Source organism: Staurois parvus, unplaced genomic scaffold (assembly GCF_062004578.1).
Source record: "Staurois parvus isolate SC_StPar_1 unplaced genomic scaffold, SC_StPar_1.0 ptg000237l, whole genome shotgun sequence".
NCBI classification, from domain to species: Eukaryota; Metazoa; Chordata; class Amphibia; order Anura; family Ranidae; genus Staurois; species Staurois parvus.
In genome coordinates, this window is record NW_028318033.1 from 5998592 (window position 1) to 6024131 (window position 25540).

General features: G+C 41.1%; 1 protein-coding gene across 1 annotated transcript in view; it reads right to left on the reverse strand.

Annotated features, from left to right (window-relative positions):
• LOC149460037 (putative N-acetylated-alpha-linked acidic dipeptidase) overlaps positions 1-25540 on the reverse strand; it is a 188679-nt gene that overhangs the window by 156339 nt on the left and 6800 nt on the right. Inside the window, exons 2-7 of the mRNA XM_089680257.1 lie at positions 22623-22822; positions 13871-14159; positions 8344-8469; positions 8081-8264; positions 4786-4876; positions 2312-2407 (exon numbers count right to left, since the gene is read on the reverse strand). Of these exons, the coding sequence (XP_089536383.1) occupies positions 2312-2407; positions 4786-4876; positions 8081-8264; positions 8344-8469; positions 13871-14159; positions 22623-22822 (986 nt within the window). The remainder of the gene's footprint in view (positions 1-2311; positions 2408-4785; positions 4877-8080; positions 8265-8343; positions 8470-13870; positions 14160-22622; positions 22823-25540) is intronic.

Here is a 25540-nt window from a genome sequence, read left to right on the forward strand (position 1 = left end):
TAAGAGACCAAAAGTAATGGGACAATTGGCTTCTCAGCTGTTCCATGGCCAGGTGTGTGTTATTCCCTCATTATCCCAATTACAATGAGCAGATAAAAGGTCCAGAGTTAATTTCAAGTGTGCTATTTGCATTTGAAATCTGTTGCTGTCAACTCTCAAGATGAGATCCAAAGAGCTGTCACTGTCAGTGAAGCAAGCCATCATTAGGCTGAAAAAACAAAACAAACCCATCAGAGAGATAGCAAAAACATTAGGCGTGGCCAAAACAACTGTTTGGAACATTCTTAAAAAGAAGGAACGCATCGGTGAGCTCAGCAACACTAAAAGACCCGGAAGACCACGGAAAACAACTGTGGTGGATGACCGAAGAATTCTTTCCCTGGTGAAGAAAACACCCGTCACAACAGTTGGCCAGATCAAGAACACTCTCCAGGAGGTAGGTGTATGTGTGTCAAAGTCAACAATCAAGAGAAGACTTCACCAGAGTGAATACAGAGGGTTCGCCACAAGATGTAAACCATTGGTGAGCCTCAAAAACAGGAAGGCCAGATTAGAGTTTGCCAAACGACATCTAAAAAAGCCTTCACAGTTCTGGAACAACATCCTATGGACAGATGAGACCAAGATCAACTTGTACCAGAGTGATGGGAAGAGAAGAGTATGGAGAAGGAAAGGAACTGCTCATAATCCTAAGCATACCACCTCATCAGTGAAGCATGGTGGTGGTAGTGTCATGGCGTGGGCATGTACGGCTGCCAATGGAACTGGTCCTCTTGTATTTATTGATGTTGTGACTGCTGACAAAAGCAGCTGGATGAATTCTGAAGTGTTTCGGGCAATATTATCTGCTCATATTCAGCCAAATGCTTCAGAACTCATTGGACGCCGCTTCACAGTGCAGATGGACAATGACCCAAAGCATACTGCAAAAGCAACCAAAGAGTTTTTTAAGGGAAAGAAGTGGAATGTTATGCAATGGCCAAGTCAATCACCTGACCTGAATCCTATTGAGCATGCATTTCACTTGCTGAAGACAAAACTGAAGGGAAAATGCCCCAAGAACAAGCAAGAACTGAAGACAGTTGCAGTAGAGGCCTGGCAGAGCATCACCAGGGATGAAACCCAGCCTCTGGTGATGTCTATGCATTCCAGACTTCAGGCTGTAATTGACTGCAAAGGATTTGCAACCAAGTATTAAAAAGTGAAAGTTTGATTTATGATTATTATTCTGTCCCATTACTTTTGGTCCCTTAAAAAGTGGGAGGCACATATGCAAACTGTTGTAATTCCTACATCGTTCACCGGATTTGGATGTAAATACCCTCAAATTAAAGCTGACAGTCTGCAGTTAAAGCACATCTTGTTCGTTTCATTTCAAATCCATTGTGGTGGTGTATAGAGCCAAAAATGTTAGAATTGTGTCGATGTCCCAATATTTATGGACCTGACTGTATATACCATATGGATCCACTTCAAAAAATCCAGCCACCAAATTCTCAGGATAATCAGACCGCCACTCGGGATATAAAGAAGTAAAGACTCATGGTGCAGTATGTACTAAAATACTTTCAATTTAATAAAATATTGCACTTACAACAAATGGTGTCTATACTGACACCAGCATATACAGCGTGATCAGTGTAAAACACAAACGCGAACAATGCTTTATAATATGATCAGAATATTGCTCTGGTGAGTTTATTTAACCTGTTTTGGTGGTGGATTCACTTTGGTGAAATTTGTTTTTGAACACTCCTGCAATTATCCAGCATCACTTCACTTTGGACGTTCTGTTTTTGGACTTTGTGTTATATTATGTATATGTGGTTCAATTGACATATATATATATATATACACACATATATATATATATTTATTTGAATGTATTTTATATTTACCGCAACCTGTTTTTTTTCACTATCCATTCCTAACCACCTGCTTCTAACCACCATCCCATACATCTATAACAATGGTTATCATTCTGGGCTCAGTATTACAGACATCATTTTATTCCTACATTGTCTAGACAGGGCTAAAATAAAGGAGAAAGAAGTAAAAAAAAAAACACAACAGGTAAAACACAGTTCATTTGTAGTTTATTTTAAAGTCACATTGAGATAGCTTCCTGATGTCTCCATCTTGTTTCATGATAATATATCAGCTCCATGTTGTATCTCATATTAACATGGTTTATAAAGATTATGGAAGCACAGTTAGAATACTTAGACTTTACATTTACTTCACATAAAGCCTACATACTAGGTTTATTTATACAGCTAATACACTTGTTTAAAAAAAAGATACCCGTTACCTGTTCTCAAAAGGAGGTGCAAAGCCTGGTCCTAATCTGTATGTGATTTTTAGCTTTCCTTTCCATAAGTTTGGTGCCTCCATTCCAGACATCTTACTAGAAAAACAAACAAACAAAGGCATTATAAGATAGCTTTCACTTCCAATGAGTTGTACGCAGTATACAGTATCTGTTTAGCCTAAAGAATGTGAACTGTTCTTTTATGTAATATGAAGTTGTAAGGTATGCTATAATATCCATGTTAATATTCTTTCATTTTCATATTATAACAACCAATCTGGCTTGGGTGAGAACATCCAGACCAGCTGAGACTTCCTAGATACTTCTCTGGGTCTCAAATGTAAGTATATCTAAGTTGTGGGGCACTAAAAATAAAAGGTCTGAAAACAGGATAATTAGCATGATAATTTATGCAGTCTGTGGAGCAGTCCAGTGATTAGCAAGTTATATGAAGATATGAACAAATAAAAATATTAAAACTGTAATCATTTAGTCAGGTCCCTCCTCTAACTGGGTATGGTATGGGTTAGTATGTCTTACTTATTCCAGAACCAGAAGAGTCTAGAGCAGAGGGTGATGGGAAGAGGCTACTCCTCGTATACTGATATGTAAGCCTATGGCGTTAGGGACTGAACCTTTCGAGGTAGGCTTGTGAGGGTCCTGGTTAGAGAACCCACTTATGGAGGACCTGCAGTGAGGACAGTGAAAATTGAGGGGACGGAGGTATCCTGTGTTTATGTTGAATATGTGTGGAATATATATGTTGGGTCTGGAGGAGCAGAGATGAAAGTTGTGTTGTGAAGAACTGTTCATTATATTTGTATATTTCTACTATAGTAAAATTATTGAAAGGCTAAACATGTGGACATTCCTTATTTCTGAAGGTGGGCCTAAAGCCTGAAGAATGTTTCACCAAAGAGAGGGAATTTCTCAATGTTACAGGTGTGTGCATGCTCTATCCCATTTCTTTAGCAGGAGGATGGTAGGAGGTGCCTTAACCAGCATGTCCTTTGCTGGCGGTGAATCAGGACCCGGTTTACAATCCTGTCTACAGAGCATTTGTATATGGCATTCCTAAATATCAATATATTTAGAGGTACAAAGACCTTCCACCAGGGAGGTCTGCTCTTCTTTGTGAGTAGCCTTGAATGAAGACCAAACCTACCATAATCACTTCCCATATGATTTAAACCTGTATCAACATGACTATTTTATGGGTCTCAAACTTGGCAAAGTAGAAAGTCAAGAGAATGTTAGGATTCACAATGAGTTATTTGAAGCACGTTTCCCGAACAGCTTCAAGCTCAGCATCAAGATTCCCAATACATTCATGCCTGAATGTCACGTCACTTGAAACTTGTAATTCACATGAAAAAGTAAAAGAGCTTCTTTGGGGCAAAGTCAAGTGTTTTTGGTTCCTATACACTTCAATCGGAGTGCTTGAATGCCACCCAATAACACACCTTTTTTCATGCAATTTCTTGCCTCTCCTACTTTCTGACTAAAACAAAATAAACATGCAAAGTGTAACGGTAGATGAGTTTTTAAGTGAGTTTATGCCGGACAGGAACTAAAATTAAGGGCCTGGTAGCCCACTTTTATTAAACAGTAACTGAAAAGTCCTTTTGAAACAAGGTTTCCCACACAGGTGGTTTTAACTTCACTCACAGAATACACAATGAAAATGCCAAGCCACCTGGCTCCCTGGTTAGCAGTACCTCTGCCTGGCTTGGTCTCCCAGACCACTGACTATTCAGGCTCTCTCAGCCTAGGTGACAGCTCCTTGTTGTTCAGACCCCACATGGCCTCTTGACAGTTTTCCCTGTACCTCAGCTTCCTTCCTCCAGAGACTCATGGATTCCCTCCAGCCCATTAGACTCACTGGCCTCTGCAGCTTCCTCAGCCTCCCAAACCCTCTCTTGGTCTCCCAGACTTGTAGCTGGCCAGACTTTCCCAGTCCGTGGGCCCAGAATTCCCCTCACAAGGGTTGTAGTCTCCACCAGGCACTCCACCTCCACCACTAACTGCTCTCACAAGCCCATCGTTATAAGGGCTGCGTGCACCTGGGCACACACCCTGCTGGTTGTCCACAACACCCGGACACAGGGTTGGATATTCCATCCGGCCCAAGACTCTTAGGAATCTCCAAACTACAGAGCCCCATCCGGCAATACCCAGATCCAGAAAAAGCTGGACAAGCAGTTTTCTCCACTCCAAATCTATGCTCTGTAGCATTGCACTAAGCAGACATGCAAACTTTGTGTCTTTTTCCTGGCTATTTTCATAGTGACTGAGTCTCGCACTGTTACATTATGTATTTATTTATTCAAGTGCACAAGTTTAGGATAGTGCTGTGAAAGTTTTTTCTTTATTTGTTAAAGGGATGTAATAACTTTGAAACAACAGCTATCAAATAGGTGAATCTATTTGATTGTACATGGCAGTTATAAATAGCGTGGATATATGAGTTTTACCTAAGATACTTGACCGCATCATCATAGCCTAGTGGAGTCACTGGGATCTTTGGTAATGAAACATCCTTTTCATCCAAGTAAAACGCAGAGCCTAAAAATTAAATTGGATTATGATTTTACTAATGATCTGCTCATAAAATGCTTCAATCATTGACCAAGCTGAGGAAACAATTTGTAACTAGAACATGGTTATGTTGACTTCTGCAAATTATTCACTTTTATAGAAAACTACAGACAAAAATCACATTCATTCTGGTGATCATTGATAAACATTTTATTTTGCGTTTGCAGAATTCTGCATAATAGTAAAAAAAAAAAAATTCTTCAGTGGTTATAAACTTAATGGGTTTTTTAACTCTGTTTAACTAAACCATTCAAATATCAGCACATCTGTTTTGTTCCTTGGTGCACATGTGTAACGTGCCAAAGATTTTTCTTGTAAATACTAAAAAAAAAAATATCAAAACTTCATCAACATCAGAGTTGATCATCTCAAAAAATGCATTAAACTATGAAAACTGAGTTTGTAATCCCATATATTTACTTTTTTATTCTTTTTTTTTTTAGCAACCTGAATGGTAGTTTTAACAGCATATGACAGGGTGGTACAGAAAGTCACAGAAGTATATAGGCATGGTAATGCATGGCAAAACCAAAAAAGAGCAGACAATACAGTATAAACCAAAAAAATTAAGTTGAAGCTGTTATAGCTACAAAGGGTGGGCCAACTCAATATTGAACACTATGAACTAAGACTAAGATGCCATTAAAGTCCATGTGCGTGTAAAGGCAGGAGTCCCAATACTTTTGGCAATATAGTGTATGTCATAGTATATACATAGGCAGTACAGCATTCCATATATTTACTTTTAGATAGACTAGACAGGGAACAGAACCTCTGTTATAAATTCCCCCAAAATTAGAATAAATCACACATCACATAGTTCTAACTGAAACAGGAGCACTCATTCGAAAATTTTGTTTCAGTAACAAATGTAATATTTTGCATTTCTCAACACTTTCTTTCTTGATGTCAGTGGCCTCCAGGACAGAGAGTAAGGTTAGGTCTCCCCAACCAAGATAGACAATAAATTTAATAAAGATTCTCAGGGGTGTCCAACCCACGGGCCATATGTGGCCCAAGATGGCTATAGATGCTACCCACCACAAAATCATAAACTTACGGTGCTTAGAAATGTTAATTATTGGGGTAATTTTTGGGTGAAAATGCATTTATTACAGCAGCAGAAGAAAAATGTGTCTCTTTTTATAAGTTATCTTCACAAAGAAAAATATCCCATTCTTCACAATCATGCCCTATTCATTTCATTAGTTTGGCAGCAACTACTGTATGTTTGTAAGTAACTATTTTCAAGGATGAAGCACACAAAGGGTGAAAGTAGAACTAAACTATCTAAATGAGCACCTTGCAATTGCTACTACATCTAATTATATATTGATGTGTTAGATAATTGAAAACAGTGTAAAAAATCTCAATGGTTTTATGTTGCCCTCCTTTACTTACAAAAATGAAGTTTTATTACTCAGATAGGTACATTATCTATATCAGTGATCATTAACTTGTGATCTGCCCGATTTGTTTCTGCTCATCAGCTCTCTTTATTGTTAGTGTATTTTATGTATGGTCCAAAACAATTCCTCTTCTTCCAATGTGGCCCAAGAAAGTCAAAAGGTTGTACACCCCTGTGCTAACCCCTCTCCACTCTATCTAGAACAAGAAAATGCATTTTTGGTTGAATTATTGTTAAAATATTTATTTGCAAAGTCTAGGTTTGATTCTTAAATGTGTTAATGGTTGAGAACTTCATGGAATCCAGTACAACTTCAAACATTGTAAGTTTACAACCATGGCAAAAAATTAGCAATCTCAAAATCTGAACTGCAGTGGAAACTAAATAGTTATCAACTGTGAAGCTAACATGCTGAATCCCAACAGACAGATGGTGGAGAATAAATTAGAATACAAGCATTGCCTCTGATACAGCCAGGGGAACCGGCAAAACCAGTCTACTGCACCAGCCCTAATCCAGCCTTAATCCAGGGAAGGAATTCTAACTCAGGATTGATTTACAAGTTGGTTGTCTTCGGTGTATGAAGAATAATCTGATGTGCTATGTTGGTGTGCGAGGGAGAGGGCACTTGGAAGGATATAAAACGTGTTAAATTAAATGGAATACATGGTGGAATCTTTTATTTGTGCTCTCCTCTGGACCACACCTTCCAAACAACTTGTGGACTATGTATTTTAAACACCACAACATGGAATTCTATTGAGAGGTCATTCATCAACTGGGATTTTTAAGCCAGTGGTCTATACACAAGCCTGCGACTGTATGGCTAATAAGACCATTTACCATTTATAAGTGTATGTCTGGTTTCATATGGAAAGGAGATCTCTGAGTCTTGGAGGCTCCTTTACCAGCATATCAAAGTCATGAGTGTGATAGATTGACTCATTTGTTTTATGTTTACTTCTATCTAAACTATAATTCTCCCTGAGTTTTAGTCCAAATATCACAATGACATTCACAGTCGTATAGAATGTACAGGGCAGTGTGGTAAAGATTTCAGGTTTTTTTAATATTGTTTGTTGTTTGGCTATGTATAATAAATCTATATTTGGATGGTGTGATGGCTGGGTATTGATATGTCATTTTTGTAGACCCTGGTTTGGAAAAAAAGGAGGCTTAGGTTGAGTTTAAATTAGATTTTATTCAAAAGCTGATTTTTGCTAGTCCATTTTCCACCCTTTCTTTCCTTTTGTGATATTTTTTAATTACATTTTTTTTTACTATTCCTTTCTTCTACATATTCTAGATATTGGTTTGCAGGACCTTGAGAGAGATCTTTGTTTGTTGGTTTCTTAGGATAAATTAGAACTGTTGCTGATAACATGGTTTTGTAGAAAATCACAAGCATCACAATAAACTGATTCAGACATGGTGGTGCATTTGTGCATGTTAATAATAGCTTCTTCAAATATAATATTTTGGGGGGTTTTATCTGGCCAAACACCATCCAACTTTAAACATGATCTGATCATCTCTCAAGATAATTAGGCAGTGCAGGGTTTTACAAAGATACCTTAAATGTCATCTGTGCCGAAAAACACTCAAACATGATTGAGCATCTCTGTACAATCTGTTCAGAAATAAAGCTATAAAAATGTGCACTCACTACTTCACTGACTATAATGAAAAGAATGTAGTTCTAACTTCATCCTCACATTAAAAATATATTGAAATAATAAGCATTTGGACTGTAAGCTTCTTACCAATCGAAGGGTAGAAGGGGGTTAACGGATCTCCATCTCCTCTCAAAACTGTTCCTCGCTGAGCTCCTGTGCCTGGCAACCACCAATCATCTGGGTATACTCGTTCCTGGTCACCAACTGCATAATCGGCTGGATCAGAGTATATTATCATCCCAGCACAGCCAAACAACTCTCCAGTTCTCACCTAAAGAAGTTTGAAACTTCACAATTTATTTATTTTCTACCGCTCAAAAAACTATTGTAGTTTTTTTTACTTTACTGACCTTGTCAGCTCTGAATATTTTTCCATATCTAGCAATTGCCACAGTACCAGTTAAATTCATTGACAGATTGCGCGTCAGGTAATGAAAATCTTCCACAGTACCATAATTAACATATACTAGATCTCCCTGTTAGAAAAAAACGGTTGCATTAAAATTGGTTCTTTATATGTAGCAATGTAGTAAAATAGAGAAGAATATACATTATTTTTTACAATATTAATAGGTTTTATTTTGACATCTAAGTAGGTTACATTCAGACTCCGTGTACACTAGCGTTTTTAAGCTCCTAGAAGATATTAGCATTTTTTTTCTGCTCCTAGAAGCTAAATGAAGTGGAAAACTGAATGACAGATGCTTACCATGACATGGAGCTCGTCAGGAAAGTAAAATTACGGTAAGTATCTGTCATTCAATTTTCTAATTTCCTGTCAGCTCCATGTCAGCATAGCTGGGAACTAACTAGCCACACAGGGGAGGGATAATGCTACACACTCATCAATTCTGAATAAAAGCAAAAGCCAGGATGTCTCTGCCAAGCTCAACTGTCATTAAGACTTCTTCTATACAGTAATGAGCCATGAACATAATATATACTGATGCCCACATAGCTGCCTTGTAGATAGTGATAGTGGAAATGCTGAACCTGCTGCCACTCACAAGGTCGAGACCCTTCGAGTGGTCAGTGATGCCATTCCCATGGCACAGCCAACCCTTTCAACTTGTAGGTCAAGGAGATGAGCTTCACTAACCAAGAGGCAATAATCTTGTTGGAAGCTGTGAAATCATTACACGCTCCACCTGGAATGACAAACAAGTGCTCCGACTTGCTGATGCCAGATGTCGCCTTGATTTAACATTTAAAATTTGTCCGACATCTGATGGACTACCTTCTTGGGATCTCCCCAAAAAGGATGTAGGAAGGACAACTTTTTCTGTGAAATGGACTCTGAAGGCAATTAGGCACGATCGTGTGCATCAGCCTAAGTAACACCCAGTCCGGGATGGATGTAGGAAAGCATTGAAAATACAGACACTCTTCTGGTTGATGCAATTGCCACCAGGAATGCAGTTTTCAGCAGGAGGTACCACAGGGGGCCACTTTGATTGAAGGCATCTGAAGCAAACAAGTCCAATGGGATATCCCACTTCACAAACAACAATCCCTTAGGTAGCTTTCAACCAAGTTACAGGTTGAAGAACAATATAATTGAGTGTTGGATGCCCACTGTATGCTGGTGAAGGCACAGTTAGCTGAAATGTGTGCCCATAGCGTACTTATGCATAAATCTAAATCAAGCCCTGCCTGCAGAAACTTCAGAATGTGACAGACTTGTTGAAAGCCTAGTGTAAAACCTTGATCAGCAGCAATCCTGTGAATTTATGTCATCTTCTACTATAGGCACTGTTAGGGCAGTTCTTCTTTGCTTTCATAAGAGTATCCACAACCTTTACAGAGCACCCAAGAACTAATAGCCTCTGCCTCTCAAGACCCAAGCCATGAGTTTGAGCCTATCAGTTGTTGGACGAATGGGACTTTGGGGAAGATCCGATCTTACCGGCAGAGGGAATGGATTTTTGATACTCATTAGGAGGAAAAGAGGGTATCGAGGCCCCTCGACCAATCTGGTATCACCACCAGACCTATCACCTTCCCCTGCCACAGCCTCAGCAGGAAGCTGAGGATCAGAGGGAGATGCAGAAAGGCATAAGCTGTCCTGGAGATCCACTCTGCAATCAGCACCTCCACCCCAATTGCTTGTGGATGCTGAACCATGGCAAAGAACTTCAGCAACCTGGAGTTGACTGGGGATGTGAACAGGTCTACCTCTGGAAGAAATTACCAAGCCAATTAGTCCTCAAAAGACTTGCAGAAGTCTGGGCAATTCATTGTCTGCCCTTCACAAGGTGAGTAGAAGCAACTCCTTTAGAATGTATTGACATGGTCAATGAATGTGATAACTTGTTAGGTGTCAACCTCTTTATCCCTGGCAGCTTGAACCAGCAGGGTTCATATAGTCATGCTCATATGGCTCTTCTTTTGGAAGGGGATTGTTTGCCTGGAAGGCTAGGAGACTGCTCCTTGATAGAATAGATAACCTCTTTACAGTGTGATTGCAAACATTCTTTTTGAGTGTATTAGCCTCATGTGACAACCTGTTAGGTGTCATCATCTTTATCCTTGGTTGCTTGAACAAAGCAATATTCATGCAGTCATGTCTTTCCACATTGTCCTTTTTAGAAACTCTAAAGAGGGATGTCTCACCTGGGAAGACTTAGGCAGCTTCTCATTGCAAAAACAGATGACCCTTTCAAAGGGTAAGTGGAAACTACATCTTTAGAGTGTATTGACAATAAGTTTATTGAAAGTTACATCCTGTTAGGTGTCATCATCTCTATCACTGGCTGCTTAACCGCTTCCTGACCGCCCTATAGCATATATACTGCTACAGGGAGGCATGGGTGCACAAAATCACGTATATATACGTAATTTTGCATTTTCGGGTAGGGGGCGCGTGCACACCCTACCCACGCCACCATTCGCGGCCACAGCTGTCAATCACCAGATCCCAGCCGGTGATTACTCAGTGATTTCCAAGCATCTCTGATGGGGAGGAGAACTGTATGTAAACAATACATTTCTCCTTTCTGTCAGCTCGTGCACACTGTTTTGGATGGCTGTGCACAGCACAGCCATCCAAAGCAGTGTGATTACAATGAAGCACACACACAGAGCTTACAGTGAAACAGCACACAGTTAACCCTTTCATCGTCCCTGATGTTAACCTCCTCATGCGCAGTGTCATTAGTACAGTGTCAGTGCTTTTTTTTTAGCACTGATCACTGTATTGGTGTCACTGGGGATGTCAGTGACACCAAGTCAGTTCCCCGCAGTGTCAGAACGCCTGCTGTAGTCCTGCAGTCCCGCTATAAGTCGCTGATCACCACCATTACTATTAAAAAAAAATTTCAGTATATATACCGCCATTTGTAGATGCTATAACTTTCGCATAAACCAATTAATTTCGCATAAACCAATTAATTTACAAGTATTTGGATTTTTTTCAGCAAAGACATCCAGCAGGATACATACAGTCATGCTCATCTGCATCTTCCATTTCATAGAGCCTGAAAAGGCTTTCTTGCCTGGCATGGCTAGGTGAATGGAAACAACTTATTTTGAGTGTACCGGCCACTTGTTTAACCACCTCCAGCCCGCCATATAGTACAATGACGGGCACAAGGCGATTCTCTCATTCTGGGATGACATCCTCCCATTCTAACCGCGCATGCACGGCTCCGGGAGCGTGCAGCGCGGCGATCGGTGGTGCGCTGTGTCCCTTGGACACAGTGGATCACCGATCAACGGAAAGAGCCGAAGAGGTTGGCTTGGTCATGTGATCAGCTGTGTCCAATCACAGCTGATCACATGTAAACAGGGAAATGTCGATTATCGGCATTTCTCTCCTCATGAGCTCTCACCCTGACAGCTCGAGAGGAGATTCGGCATTCCTCGGAGGGGACATGTACACTAATCATCAGAGCACTGATGATCAGTGTGCCCTGACTATCTGTGTAGCCCCAGCAGTGCCACCTGTCAGCGTCCATCAGTGTCAAAATCACTTATTTACAAAATTTTATAACAAAAACTAAGAAAAAACATTTTTTTTCACAATTTCAGTGGTTTTTGGTTTGTTTAAGAAAAAATAAAAAACAGAGAGTGGATTAAAAAAAAGATAAACATTTCATATGGGTACAGTGTTGTATGACCGTGCAATTGTCATTGAAAGTGAAACAGCGCTGAAAGATGGAAATTGGCTTGGGCAGGAAGGGCGTATAAGTACCCGGTAGGCTAGTGGTTAATGAATGTGACAACATATTGGGTGTCATCATCCTCATTTCTGGTTGCTTGAAAAAAAGTAAGATTCCTACCATTATGTTCATCCATCTCTTCCCCTTTGGAGAGTCTGAAGAGGCTGTTTTTCCTGGGATGGCTATGAGACTGCTCATTGCTAGACCACATAACCCCTTTACAGGGTGAATGTAACACTTACACTCATGTTCATCTCACAGTCATGTTCATCTGCATCTTCTTTTTTGAAAAGTCTGAAGAGTGCGGTTTTGCTTGGGAAAGATCATTGCCAGACTAAATAATCCTTTCACAGGATTTTTCCCACTGCTTAAAGCAGCTAAAAAAAACCCAATAATAATTTTATGAAGTAGAAAAGCGCTTGCTTAGTAATAAACCCTAAAAGGTTAACCACTGAGAGAGGGATGCTGATACTGCAGCTTCCTTCCACAGCCCTGAAGTCACCAAGTGGTTAATGAACCAAACCTTGCCCTGCCAGAGAACAGAACATGATGAAAAGGTTTTGTTAAGAACAGCAACAAAAAGGTAGGAATCTGCAACATAATTACAATAATATTCTGCAATGCACACAAACCGTCCAAAGGAATTGTTAACTTGTTTTGCTTTTTTGTTTGAGAAAATGGAGAGCACAAATATAATGGGATGTCCTATACTCCAACAGGCAATAGCTGGCTACAATAGTCATCCACCGACGACTCCACTACCTTCTCTGGGAATGCTGGTCTTCTGAGGAGGTTGACATTATGGCTCAATAGTAAAGCAAACATGAGAAGCCACCAACTTGTTAATGCCATGTGTGAACAGACAAAGTATTACTTTGTGCACCCGATATGCAGAGTACAATCTGTGGAGGATCACAGGGTATGCACAGCTGCTGCAGGGAGCAAGGCACACCAATACCCAGCAATGCAGCATTCATTTGGATACAAAGCATTTTTAAATTTAGCTCACCCAACCTCCGCCATCCGACTGTAACCACACTGCATGGGTGTGCGTGCCTAGAGGAGACTCTGCTGACACCGCTGCCCACTTCACATGGACCCAGCGGACACCAGACAAGGCCGTTAGCATTGATAAAAGCCGCACGGAGGACCGACAGCAGGGCTCCCTGGATTATGGGTCATTTAGCCAGTACACCAGGGGCCGCATCCAACTGAAACCAGGGGCCACATCCAGCTGAAACCCACACGCATGGAGAGACAGCCAGCTCTTTAGTCCAACCAGGTAGAGGAGCACGCCTAAGTCCTGCACATGGGAGGAAAAAAGAGGAACGCCAAGGCTGCAGGTGGCTGCAGGTTTATGAGCTAGGTCCTGGAAGCATGTGGGGGGGCAGGAGTTTTTTGGAGCATTTTTCTAGTAGAAAAAAGGCTAAACGCTCCCAAACGCTGCTATACACTACTAAAATACTCCTAAGAGCTTTTTCTAGTTTTTTTTCCCTCTACTTGTACTGTAAAAACGCTAATGCACTTAAATGCTCCTAAACACTTCTGAACACTACTAATATGCTACAAAAAAAAACTATAACCAGCCATTTTTATTCAGCAATTTTTGAGCTTAAAAAAATTATTAGTGTGCATGGAGCCTTAGAAAGTCATCATTAGTTTTTTTTGTCATCATATATTTATCATAAACAGTAACATGTTTTTCTAAATAGCTCACCACAATAACACCGGATGGTGAGTAGGCATTGAAAGGGTTAACCACAGTGGAATCATTCTGGTCAGGGCTCAGTATTTTCTCAACTTTTTGGGATAGGTCACTTTCCACACCATCAGCAGACACAATGGCGATGTAGTTTGGATCACTTGCATTAGGGTAAGAGAGCAGAACTGTATAGTTGTATATTTTTACTCCATGTAGATTTGATTGCCATGTCTTGTACATATAGTTGACTAGCACTTCTTCTTCTTGGTGGCTTCCTGCAATATGAGGTTTGCTAGCGAAAAACCTAGAAAAACACATTTCAGGTATTTACTGTGAAAATAACTACTTGATATTGTAAGTTGAAAAATGCAATTGTCATTTTCATACAGGCTAGACTTGTGATAGGCTCTTACTTATTTCCAGCCAGGTTTAGGCTTTTTTATAGGATACGTTCACCTTTGGGAACATGTTGCATGTTCCACCTGTTTTTAGTTCCCACAGCCGCCGCTGCCACCCCCCTCCCTCTGACAGATAATACAGAGAGAAGTCTCCCTATCTGTCAAATTTGAAAACAGCATGGGACTCCACCCACACAGCTGCGTCATTCACGCATGGTCTGTCGTGAATGAATGAACTGTCCTGACAGTCTTAGCAGCTGTGGGGCACCATGATTAATTGAAGCTTCCAGTCCGAATATCTGTTTGCTCGTACATCAAGTACAGCAAACAGATGTTCTGACAGGTCTGCAGGAGACCTGCATGGCATTAGCGATCTGCTGATCGGTAGTGCAATGCTTTCCAGGCTCCTTTGGACAAAAATAATAAATGCGCATTTTTTTTGTCTGCAAAAAAATGTGTATTTATAATTTTTTTCTAAAATTATTTTATAAAAAGTGAACTTATCCTTTAACACAGGCAGTTGAGAGGGAGGAGGTAGAAACTGTTAGAAATAGGCAGTCAAGCCATGGTTTTACCACCCACGACCACTCAGCTGCAAGCTAGCATGACTACCACACATGTAAGTACACACTGCCATGTACATGGAGCGCAACCGTGTGTAATGTATGTAGTTGAAAAGCTATAAAAAGACAAAAGGACAAAGGAAACCATAAAACCTTCCAAGAGACATATGAAATAATATAGGTGCAGCGCTTAAAATATAAATAGTCCTGGTGAATGTATACCATACAACTCGTGCATAAGATAATAGTCCACAATAAATATAAAGAGCTCAGGGTGACTTCAATATTCCCAAATTCATCACTTTCTCAAACTCGGTGAGAGGCAGGATATGTATAAAATGCGCACTCACCAGACGCGCAAAGGTATTGCGCAATGTATAGATATTGCAGCCAAAAGCCGCTATGAGCACTAACCAGCTGGTATAAAAATGGTGGCTGCCAGACCTCCGTGATCCGGCAGCGTGACGTCAAGCCGTTCAGACTCCTCCAAGACGCATTTTGTACACTCGTACGTCTTCAGAAGGGGTGTGCACACCACCGGATCACGGAGGTCCGGCGGCCACCATTTTTATACCAGCTGGTTAGTGCTCATAGCAGCTTTTGGCTGCAATATCTATCGCTGCTGTTGCTTGCGGTATAGCATCTTGGCACATACCACCTTACATGTATGAGGATATCTAATTACTTTTGTGTTGATTTTATTATCCTTCATTAAATATCATTATGAAAATACTACACTCTGCGTGTCTATTCACACACAGAACCATGGCTTGGTCCTGCCCCCTTTCTCACCTCATTGGCTCACTGGCTGGTATTGACAGCAGTGGGAACCAATGGTTTCTCCCTGTTGTCTCAGCCAACGAGGAGGGAGAAAACCTGGAGAGCCAAGGCTCTCATGCACATTGCTGGATCGTGATGAGTCTCAGGTGAATATTAGGGGGGGCTGCTACACACAGGAGGTTTTTTTTACCTTCATGCATGGATACATGAAGGTAAAACGCCTTGAGCCTTTAAAACCACTGGCCATACATGGGTTGCAACTTGGCCAGTTCAGCAGGGACTGGACACATTTTGATCCTTGTATAGGCATCCTGCTTGTGCACAGCCTGTGGGGATTTTCCTAAATGATTAGTGATGACAGCTATAGCTGGCAACACTAACCATTGTGTTCTGCTGTCAGGGAAGGCTCCCCAAAAATAACCATGTGAGAGGGATTCTTCCATCAACACTGACTGTGTTGGTGGGGGAAATCGAGCAATTTTCATAATTGTATCATCTATGTCCTGCCTTAACCATGATGTCAGGTCCAGGTAACAAAGTAAAACTAAATCAGAGGTGAGCATAAAAGAGGCTTTTATAGCTAATAAAGATATTAGGCATTTACATTGTATACTCTTAAAGTTACTAAACCCAGGACCCTGCATTTACTGTATCTGATCTCACACAGTACACAGAACATGGAAATGTAATGATTTTAGTAAATATAAACTGCTAAATACCTTTTCTCATCAGCAGTTAGAGCAGTCTTGTGACTTCTATCAGTATCCAGCAGAGCACTGGTTAAAGCTTGTAGAAGGAGTTTTCATTCTCCCCTGATTGTCCTATGAGGCTGCAGGACCCCTGCCCCTCTCTCTGAAAAGCACTTATTGGCCCTGTGCTGATCACTTGCACTCTCCTCTCCCCAAAAAACAAACTCTCTAGCAATACACACCAAACAGAGCATGTGCAGCTTGCCCCCAAGGTTCTGTTCTATCAGCAGGTGGATTGGGAACAGTAGAAGGGGAGGATCAGAGGAGATAGGATCAAATAGCCTTTTTACACAATGCAAAGGTGTAACCCCTTAGATTCCACAGTTAGTATAATAAGCATGCTTTACTGCATATACAGACAGTTTTTGCTGTTGGCTTAGTAACACTTTAACCACTTCCCGACCGGCTGTTGCATATAAACGGCCGGACGGTGGCAGTGCAGGGTCGGGTGGCCGTTTATAAACAGCCTCCCCGCACCCTGCTTGTGCGCACTCCCTGGGAGCGCGCAGCACCGCAATCCGGTGCCCGCTGTGTCCTCCGGACACAGTGAAACACCGATCATCGGACGGGACCTCTGTACGAGGTCCCGATCATGTGATCACTGATTGGCCAATCAGTGATCACATGCAAAGTAGTAAGCAAGATGTCACTTGTGACATCATTGCTTACTACGTGTGAAATCTGTGAATGATCACAGAGGTCACATGGTACAAGCCTATTCACAACAGCCTTGTACCATGTGACAAGCTGTGACCAATCACAGCTCACTCAGTACTTCTCAATGAGTGCAAGAATGCACACAGAGAGAAAGAGAAATGATTGCTTTTACATCCTATATGGGTGTAAAAGCAATGTGTAAAAAAAAAAAAAATCTTCATCACCCCCCACAAGTAGTACTGTAGACACTGTACTGCTAGGGTGACAGTATGTAAAAAAAATAAATAAATAAAAAATAATAATATAAAAAAATAAAATAAAAATGTAAAAAAAATGTTTAAAAATTATAATTTTTGGTTATAAACTAATTTGGATTTTTTTTTTTACTAAAAAGATAACGGAATAAATTTTGGCAAAGATTTATGATGAAATATTACTTATTTGTAAAATTTTGTAAAAAAAACATTTTTTTTCAAAATTTTTGGACTTTTTCATTTACATAGCAAAAAAAATAAAAATCCCAGCGGTGAATAAATACCACCAAAATACAGCTTTATCTGTCTCAAAAAAATGGTAAAAAATTCATTTGGGTACAGTGTTGCATGACCGCGCAATTGTCATTCAAAGCGTGATAGCGCTGAAAGCTGAAAATTGCCCTGGTCAGGAAGGGGGTAAAAGTGTCCGGTCTGGAAGTGGTTAAGCAGGACTTTTGTTTTTGAAAGTTCAAAATGGAATGCAGGCTCACATCAATGAAAAATGTTTAAGTAGTAAAGTGGAACTATGTTCAAAAGCAAACATTACATACAGTACATAATACAGAGGGTCAAAGGCATTTACACAGTTGGTTTGTTTTTTCCAAGCCTCTTGTTACATAGTTGTATTACTTGTTGGTCTTGCCAGTAGATCTGCTATTGCCACACTCCCTGTTTAAAAAAAACGGTTGCTGTAACCCTTCAAAAATGTCATTCGCAGTTTGGTTTTACGTTGTTTGTTACTTACACAAAGTATAAGCTCACATTTAAGTAAATATCTCCCTGGACCACTCCTTAGCTAACTCAGTAATATCAGCTCTATCACCCACCCTAACTTTCTGTGGGGTGAAGGGTGGTGACACAGCTGGTTGTATGGATGGGGATAGGTAGGAGAACTAGGGGTTTTTCTGATTGTACATAAACCTGTGCCATCTAAAACTCAATGGTTACAACCAGGGGCGGACTGACAACTCATTGGGCCCCCGGGCAATAGGGGGATCATGGGCCCCTGTGTCCTTGCCCAAACTCAAAAAAGCCTATGAAAAAGGTACCAGGGGCATCTCATGGGGCCCCCTACTGACCCCGGGCCCTCGGGCAGTGCCCGAGTTTCCAAATGGTCAGTCCACCCCTGGTTACAACATTCCAGTGACAACTCTGCTTTGCAATTATACTGCAGAAGTCACCATGTAAAAAGGGCATAGAAAAATAAAGGATTTACTGGCAGGATCAACAGGTAATAAAACAATGCTCAAATAGGACTTAGGTTGAGAAAAACAAAAACTGCTCTGTTAAAGTAGAACTTGTATTTTCCCCATGCAGTGGGTCTGTGCCCGCACTACATGGGTTAACTGCTTGTTTTGTCCAGGGACACATAGAAAGGCTATACTCACCTTCGATCCTCCGGAAAACCCCCTATGTCCAGTGGTGGACTGTTCCTGCCATCCTCACATGCAGAGCCGGTCTATGGGCATGATGACGTCAGGAACAGTCCACTCTAAAGCCGGGAGGGGTTGAGGGTCAGGGACCAGTCTTGTGCTGGTAGGATCGATGGATTAGGTAAGTAAATCTCCTCTCTTCTCACCCCTAGACAAAAATGAGCAGTTAACCCATAAAGTGCATAGGCAAAAAATATTTTTTCCAGAATTCTTCTTTAACGCTAGTTCTAACCGACATCACAAATGCCATTTTGATTTTGCCTATAGTTAGGGCAGGTGAAAGTATATCATCATCAGTGTGAAGGTACAATGGTAGCTGACATTTAGGATACACTGTAGTGTTATAGCTACAATGTCACTAAACAGTATCTCATCAGCTAAATAGTTGGGTCGCTTCCACTGGAGGTGGAGGAGATCCAACTAATTACCCAAAGAGCTCGACGCCATTGTGTTTCTGTGTAATCAAGAAGAATGATCTTACTGTTCAGATCTAAAGTCAAACATAAGGACGAGTCTATTCATGGGTATTATAAATAATATTGCAGCATAACTGAAGGGCTTGGGCCTTTCTTGTTAATTCAGCAATTTAGACCTGTGGGATAGAAATAAATCTTTGAAAAAAAATGTTGAAAAACTGGAAGATCAAGCTAACTGATCTGAGTGATGCCATTTCAAAAGTAAACATACATTTCAAAACCAACCGAAAGGATGCACAGTGTTTAAATTCTGATTGATTCCACCAAATCATACCGTGAAACGGATTTTAAAAGACAACTAAAACAGCCTCACAATTACTTTCACTAAAATTAAGCTGTCTTTTAAGGGGCCCAGGTTGTCAGAAAATAAATGGCATCAACCATCTTCCCATAGATGTGTATTCAGTGTATTTTATTCATGTTATTTACCTGTAAAAGCCTCCCTATGTGTAGACATCCAAAAAGCCTGATACTGCTGCTGGATTGTGCCATCTTGGACGTGACATCAACAGGCAAAGCAGATTCCCTTTCACTTGTAGCCCAGCTGCTGTCCAAATGGTTATGTTGGGAAAGGAGGTGGAGTAGCTGGGCCAGCACAGACAATATGTAGATTCTCCCAGAAGAGTAGAGGGCTATGAGCGGAGTTCCTTTGTGAAGCATTCTGTCCTGTGGCAGTACACATCTTCCTTGTTGTGTGTTGCATTTAGGATGGACACTGCTGAGCCCAGGAGGTGGATACCCCAAAGCAGCTAAGATATAGTCTCCTGAAGAGCTGTTCTAAACGGCCCTTTGCAGGGTTGAGCTCCCAGGAGAAATATTTGTAATGTCTTCCCTAAACTTCTTTTGTGTGTCCTGTAATGGGATGCATAAGGCCTTGGAGGCCTGGACATTTCTCTCTTATGCGAGTAGTGGTGGAAACCTGGGAATGAATGTACCATCATGGAGCATGCCCAGCTGGGCAGAGCTATGAATAGGACATTGGGAAGAGACTGGTATACTAATCAAAATTCTGAAATGCATGTGTGTATGGACATTCCTTTATTCTGAATAATAAAGCAAAGCTCTCCTACACTCCAGCAGTGAACTGTTCCTGGGGGTTCTTTCCCTAGGGGCTATGTGCCCTGCATTGATCTTGAGGACTTCAGAGGATCTTACACAGCTGGAGTTCAGGGAAGAAGAGAAAGCAGGGACCCATATAGCAGAATGGAGGAACTTATTTAATTTATTTATTTATTTCAGGTACTTATATAACGCCATCAATTTACACAGTGCTTTAAATATATATATTGTACATTCACATCAGTTCCTAACCCTCAAGGGGTGTACAATCTAAGGTCCCTAATTCACATTCATACACATACTAGGACCAATTTAGACACGAGCAAACGTATGGGAACAGAGAGTCAGGAAAGTAAAATGTGTGTATCTGGTCCCCCTAGACATAAACAAGTACAGGTGTACTTCGGTTCACGAACGCCTCGGTTAACGTAATTTTCGGTTTACGAATGAAAATCCATTGAAAATAATGCCTCATTTTACAAACTGTTTACTAATTTTTTTCACAATACGAAGTGTATATCGGTGCCGATTTTTAAATGCAATTGCCGGCTTTTTTTTTTTTCACTATAGCTCACAGAATTAGCTGTCACTTTCCCTGGAGCTAAAGGATACTTTGTTTCTTTTATCTTGGAAAACAAACTAAAAGGAAACATTGTTTCTTTTAACTCAGGGAAATAAACTAAAAGGAAACTTTCTTTCTTTTAGCTGGGGGCAAAGTGACCGCTGATTCTCTGAGCCATAGTGAAGAAAAAAAAAGCCTACACTGACCTAGAGTGACAGCAACTTTTTTTAACTTTTTTCTGACCTCCGGAACGGATTAATTGGTTTTCAATGCATTCCTAAGGGGAAACCATGTTTCAGTTTACAAATTTTTCACAATACGAAACGTCCCGGAGAACGCATTAAATTCGTACACCGAGGTACAGCTGTAGTTAAACCTTGCAGCTTGGACACAGCCTGTTTACAAGGAAGGACTTTTTAAAGAGTTTAGCTTTAAGTGCAGATTGTACTGACCAGAGGTATCAGAAGCAAGGTCCCCCACCAGCCTGTAATTTGAAGGTGGTGACAGCTTAAATATTAGATTGTGCATGCTGTGCTGTTTATAGCTGCTACCTAGTGTCCTTCTTTAGATTTAACAAAACTACACCTAAACAATCCAATTAATTTGTATCAAATCAGGCAAGGCCTTGTACTACATAGTTGATTGTAGATGTAATGGACATTGTGCAATTGTGTTGTATCATGTATGATCAGCTTAGGGATGCTGTAATATTGGTGTAAGAAGCTCCTTACCTCCATTGTATGTATCTGTACATAGCTGTTGCTTGGTAATTATCACCAACATAAAGGGTACATCTTGTCCCTACTAGCTGGGTTAAAAAATTCCAATTTGGAGGACTGTGATATATTTAATAGGGAAGTTTCCAGGAAGTAGACACAGAATTGGATTGCATGACCTTGCATGCAGCAACTACTGCTGCTGTTGTATTTCATCCAGGCCAGGAGCAGAAACTGTTAGTCAAGTGTTCTTGTGATCTAATTGTTTCACTGTTGCAGCTTATGTGTGTATCTGCAGTCCGTGGACATAAGTATCTGCTTCCTATGGTTATTATCTCACATGCACAGTGCCAAACAGCTAAGTCCATTCCAGGGGGAACTTTGGGAATTCTCAAGTTAATTGACTAGTGGGCTGGTCAATTTTCAAGGATGAGTGATTTCCAACTGCTAGTGTCCCCTGTATTACCAAGGTACCCCCCCAAGTCTGACATCTGTGACAGTTGTGGATAGAGCAGGGAAGGGTTATAACCTGTTATTTTATTGCAATGTCTGCAATAGGGATAATTTCCCCATTTCCTGTACCACTGACACTGGTCACTGAAACAGAAGATCTCTCTGGTGGGGCACATACAGCAAAATAAAAATTCCAAATGTAAATGCTCACTTCTGGAGTGCCCAGTTACAGTTATGTTTGCAAAGATAATCTATGATTAGCATATGAATAAACTGAGCTCTGCAACACAGATGAATAATCTATGAATAGAAATACATCTAATGAAATGATTACTGAGCAGGAGCTTGATTTTTGTGATGGATTAATAATAGGCTACAAACAATGCATCGGCACATCTGTGATGTCAGTAATCAGCATCTGATGTCTGGGCATTAATACACATTCATTTAAATCAATAAGAGAACTTATTGTGGTAAACATTATGTAATATGGAAATGCATAGACTTTGTGATAGGTGTAATAACTGGTATAGACTTTGATCTTGGTATATACTGTACAATTTATGCAAGTAAAATTTCAAGATAATAGAGCATACACAGGATGACGCACATTGCAGCAACGCCAGTGGTGCGATTTGTTTTTTAAAAAAATAACCTTTAGTCTTACTGTAAGTTCTTGTGGATTTCCTCTGCACGGATCTCTTGGTGAAGCTGATTGCTGTATTTGGGATCTCCATCTGTGCTCATTCTCTGAAGCCATGTGGGTAGCCTTGGCGCAATGGCAAAATGTCCAATTAGAATCCCGATCACCAGAGAAGCCGCGCCCAAAGCGATTACTCCCAGGACTTTCATCCGATGCATGACGAACTAAAGTCAGAATGGGACAGAGACGTCTGTCATAGTATATAATCTATGGCAAGATAATATATATGTAAAAAGTGTGTAACCAGGTGCCATTATGCCATTAAGGGACATTTACAGATGAGACAATAGTTAACCCTTTCCCCCTTAGTAACCAGTACTGGGACTGCTACATCACATCCGCAGAGTGGATTCAGTTTTTCTGACAGCAGAAGATCTTGGGACCTGTAGTCTTAGAGCCAATACATCCTATATTCCTGAGTCCTGATTGAACTACAACTACTAGAAAACTGGGGAATGAGAAGAATGCTTGGAAAGCACATACATTCGGCAGCAAGGTACTGGATCACTCTCTTGGCATGGGATTCAAAGGCAAAAGATCTATACGATCTGAAGAGAAACCAGAGTATCTCTCTTGGCATGGGATTCAGAGCTGAACACAGGGGGACCGCCATTCTCCTGCAGAGACAGATTGATGGCCTACTTCTACAGAACTCTGCACATCAGTTCAGCAAAGCAGTGATGCCGATCACCACACCGGGAAAGCATCAGGACATCTCTGCTCTCCACTCTGACAGGCCATCAGGCGGTAACTCTGCACTTCCCTGTAAATAGGCAAAAAAGAGCCGGGCAAGAACTCTCATTCCTAGGGGACCATGCTATCCATAGGATTGGTGAGGGGGGGATGCCCAACCTGTTTCTGTCATCACTTTAGAGATATTGCATGCAGATAACTTTACACCTACCAGGAGAGCTTTGCTTTGAGCAGTACCATGGCTTATCTGTTTAACTTCACTGAATTATCAGTATTCACTAATGCTTATGGGCCCCACCATTGCTAGCAGAAAACAGCGGATACCACCATATCAGGAACATTAAACAACAAAGGACTCAAGTTTCAATCTCTAGTTAAAGGGACCTTTTCTCTCTAAAGGCCATTGTTATTAATTTTAGGGTGTTTATATCTATTCTCTTCATGTCCAGTTGTGGGGCCAATGGCATGGAGGGAGCTGATAAGTCAACAAGCCTATCCTTCCCCCTCTTGCTGCTGGTGTCGCAATTAAATAGTGTGTCAGAGTGTCAGAGGTGTCGGAAGGCTTGCAAGGTCAGGGCAATCAGTAAGGACTAGCATTATCAATCTTGCTCATTCCTTACATGAAAGTTATTGGAGATTTAAAGGGAATCCACAGCCATTTACTTAAAATGTCTACGGTGTTAAAGTTATACTCTAAGCAGGTAAATTAAAGACTCAAATGAGTGCAGCTCTGTGCTCACTAACACACTTACATGTATATTTTTAATGCAATGAGTGTAAGTACTTGAATTTGACTTGGCATCATCTTCTTGCAATTTACTCTACAGAAAAGCTCAGACTATGAAGAGGGAGAAGCAGCATCAGCTGAGCTGCAGGGCTCACGTGCTAAAAAAAAAATATGCTGATAGGAGGAGAAAGCAGAGTGACAGAGAGACAAGCTAATCAGTCTGCTCCTTTTTTTAATGTTCAGTTAGGCTAGGTTCACACTATCGTGGCTCTGTGAGCAGGGGCGGACTGAAAACTCATGGGGCCCCCGGGCAATAGGGGATCATGGGGCCCCTGTGTCCTTGCCCAAACTCAAAAAAGCCTATGAAGAAGGTACCAGGGGCATCTCATGGGACCCCCTACTGACCCCGGGCCCTCGGGCAGTGCCCGAGTTTCCAAATGGTCAGTCCGCCCCTGCCACATACTGCTGATTTTGTTTTGTTGCAGGTGACTGAGCATACAAAAAATTGGCAGTCTTTGTTTCCAGGATATTCTAGGAGAATAAACTTGGCTTGAATGATCCTCAATGTGTGTCCAAAGCAGAATGAGTTATGGAAACGGTACAGAGGTGCTGTATGCCCTGTGGTTAGAAAAGGCAAACAAATGGACAAGGAATTACTTCAACGTCATTTGCTATTGAATTATGCCAAGCTCATATATACAAATGTCATCACAGACTTCCTAGTTAGGTCAGTGCCAGTGTATTATGAGATTGTATTTCAGAAGTTGATCATGTGAATGGGAATGCATAAAGGATCATGGCAAATCTATGCAATAACTGACTGTTTACCTGTCAATCACCTGTATCTGTGATCTTCCTGCAGGTAAACCAAAGACTTTGGAAGAACCCAGAAGAAGCATGACTGCAGTTTACTGAAATCTCCAAGATTGCATATTCTAATGGTTTCATCTGAGATCAGTGAAATGTCCTGCAGCTTCCTAGCCTACTGCTGGCCACACACAAGGCAGTTTTAAAGCAATTTTACCAATTTTTAGCTTTTAATTGTAAAAGAAAAGAAAATATTGGTGAGTATAACCTATGATGACCAGTTTCTGATGGCACCAGTAATTGATCTACAGAACACACAAGCAAACATAAGGTCTGCCCATCCAGGCCACCAAGCCATTTTATGTGACCCTCGTGCCTCTCCTGCAGCTGCGGCACCTGCCCCCATGTTGTCTCAGCAGTCGGCAGCAGAGAGGACAGACTTACTCCACCAGATCCTGCGCTTCTCTGTGCAGTTGCAGAGAGGCTCGTATCTGCACCTCTCCCCCCAGATGTCAGCAGCAGAGGGGAGGTCAGACCTCCTTCTAAAGATACTGTGCCTCTCTGTGCAGCCACAGCACCCCCTCTTCTCAGCTTCCCCTGGTTTAAACATTCACCAGACTCTGGCAGCTAACTGGCAGCTAACTCCAGACCTCCT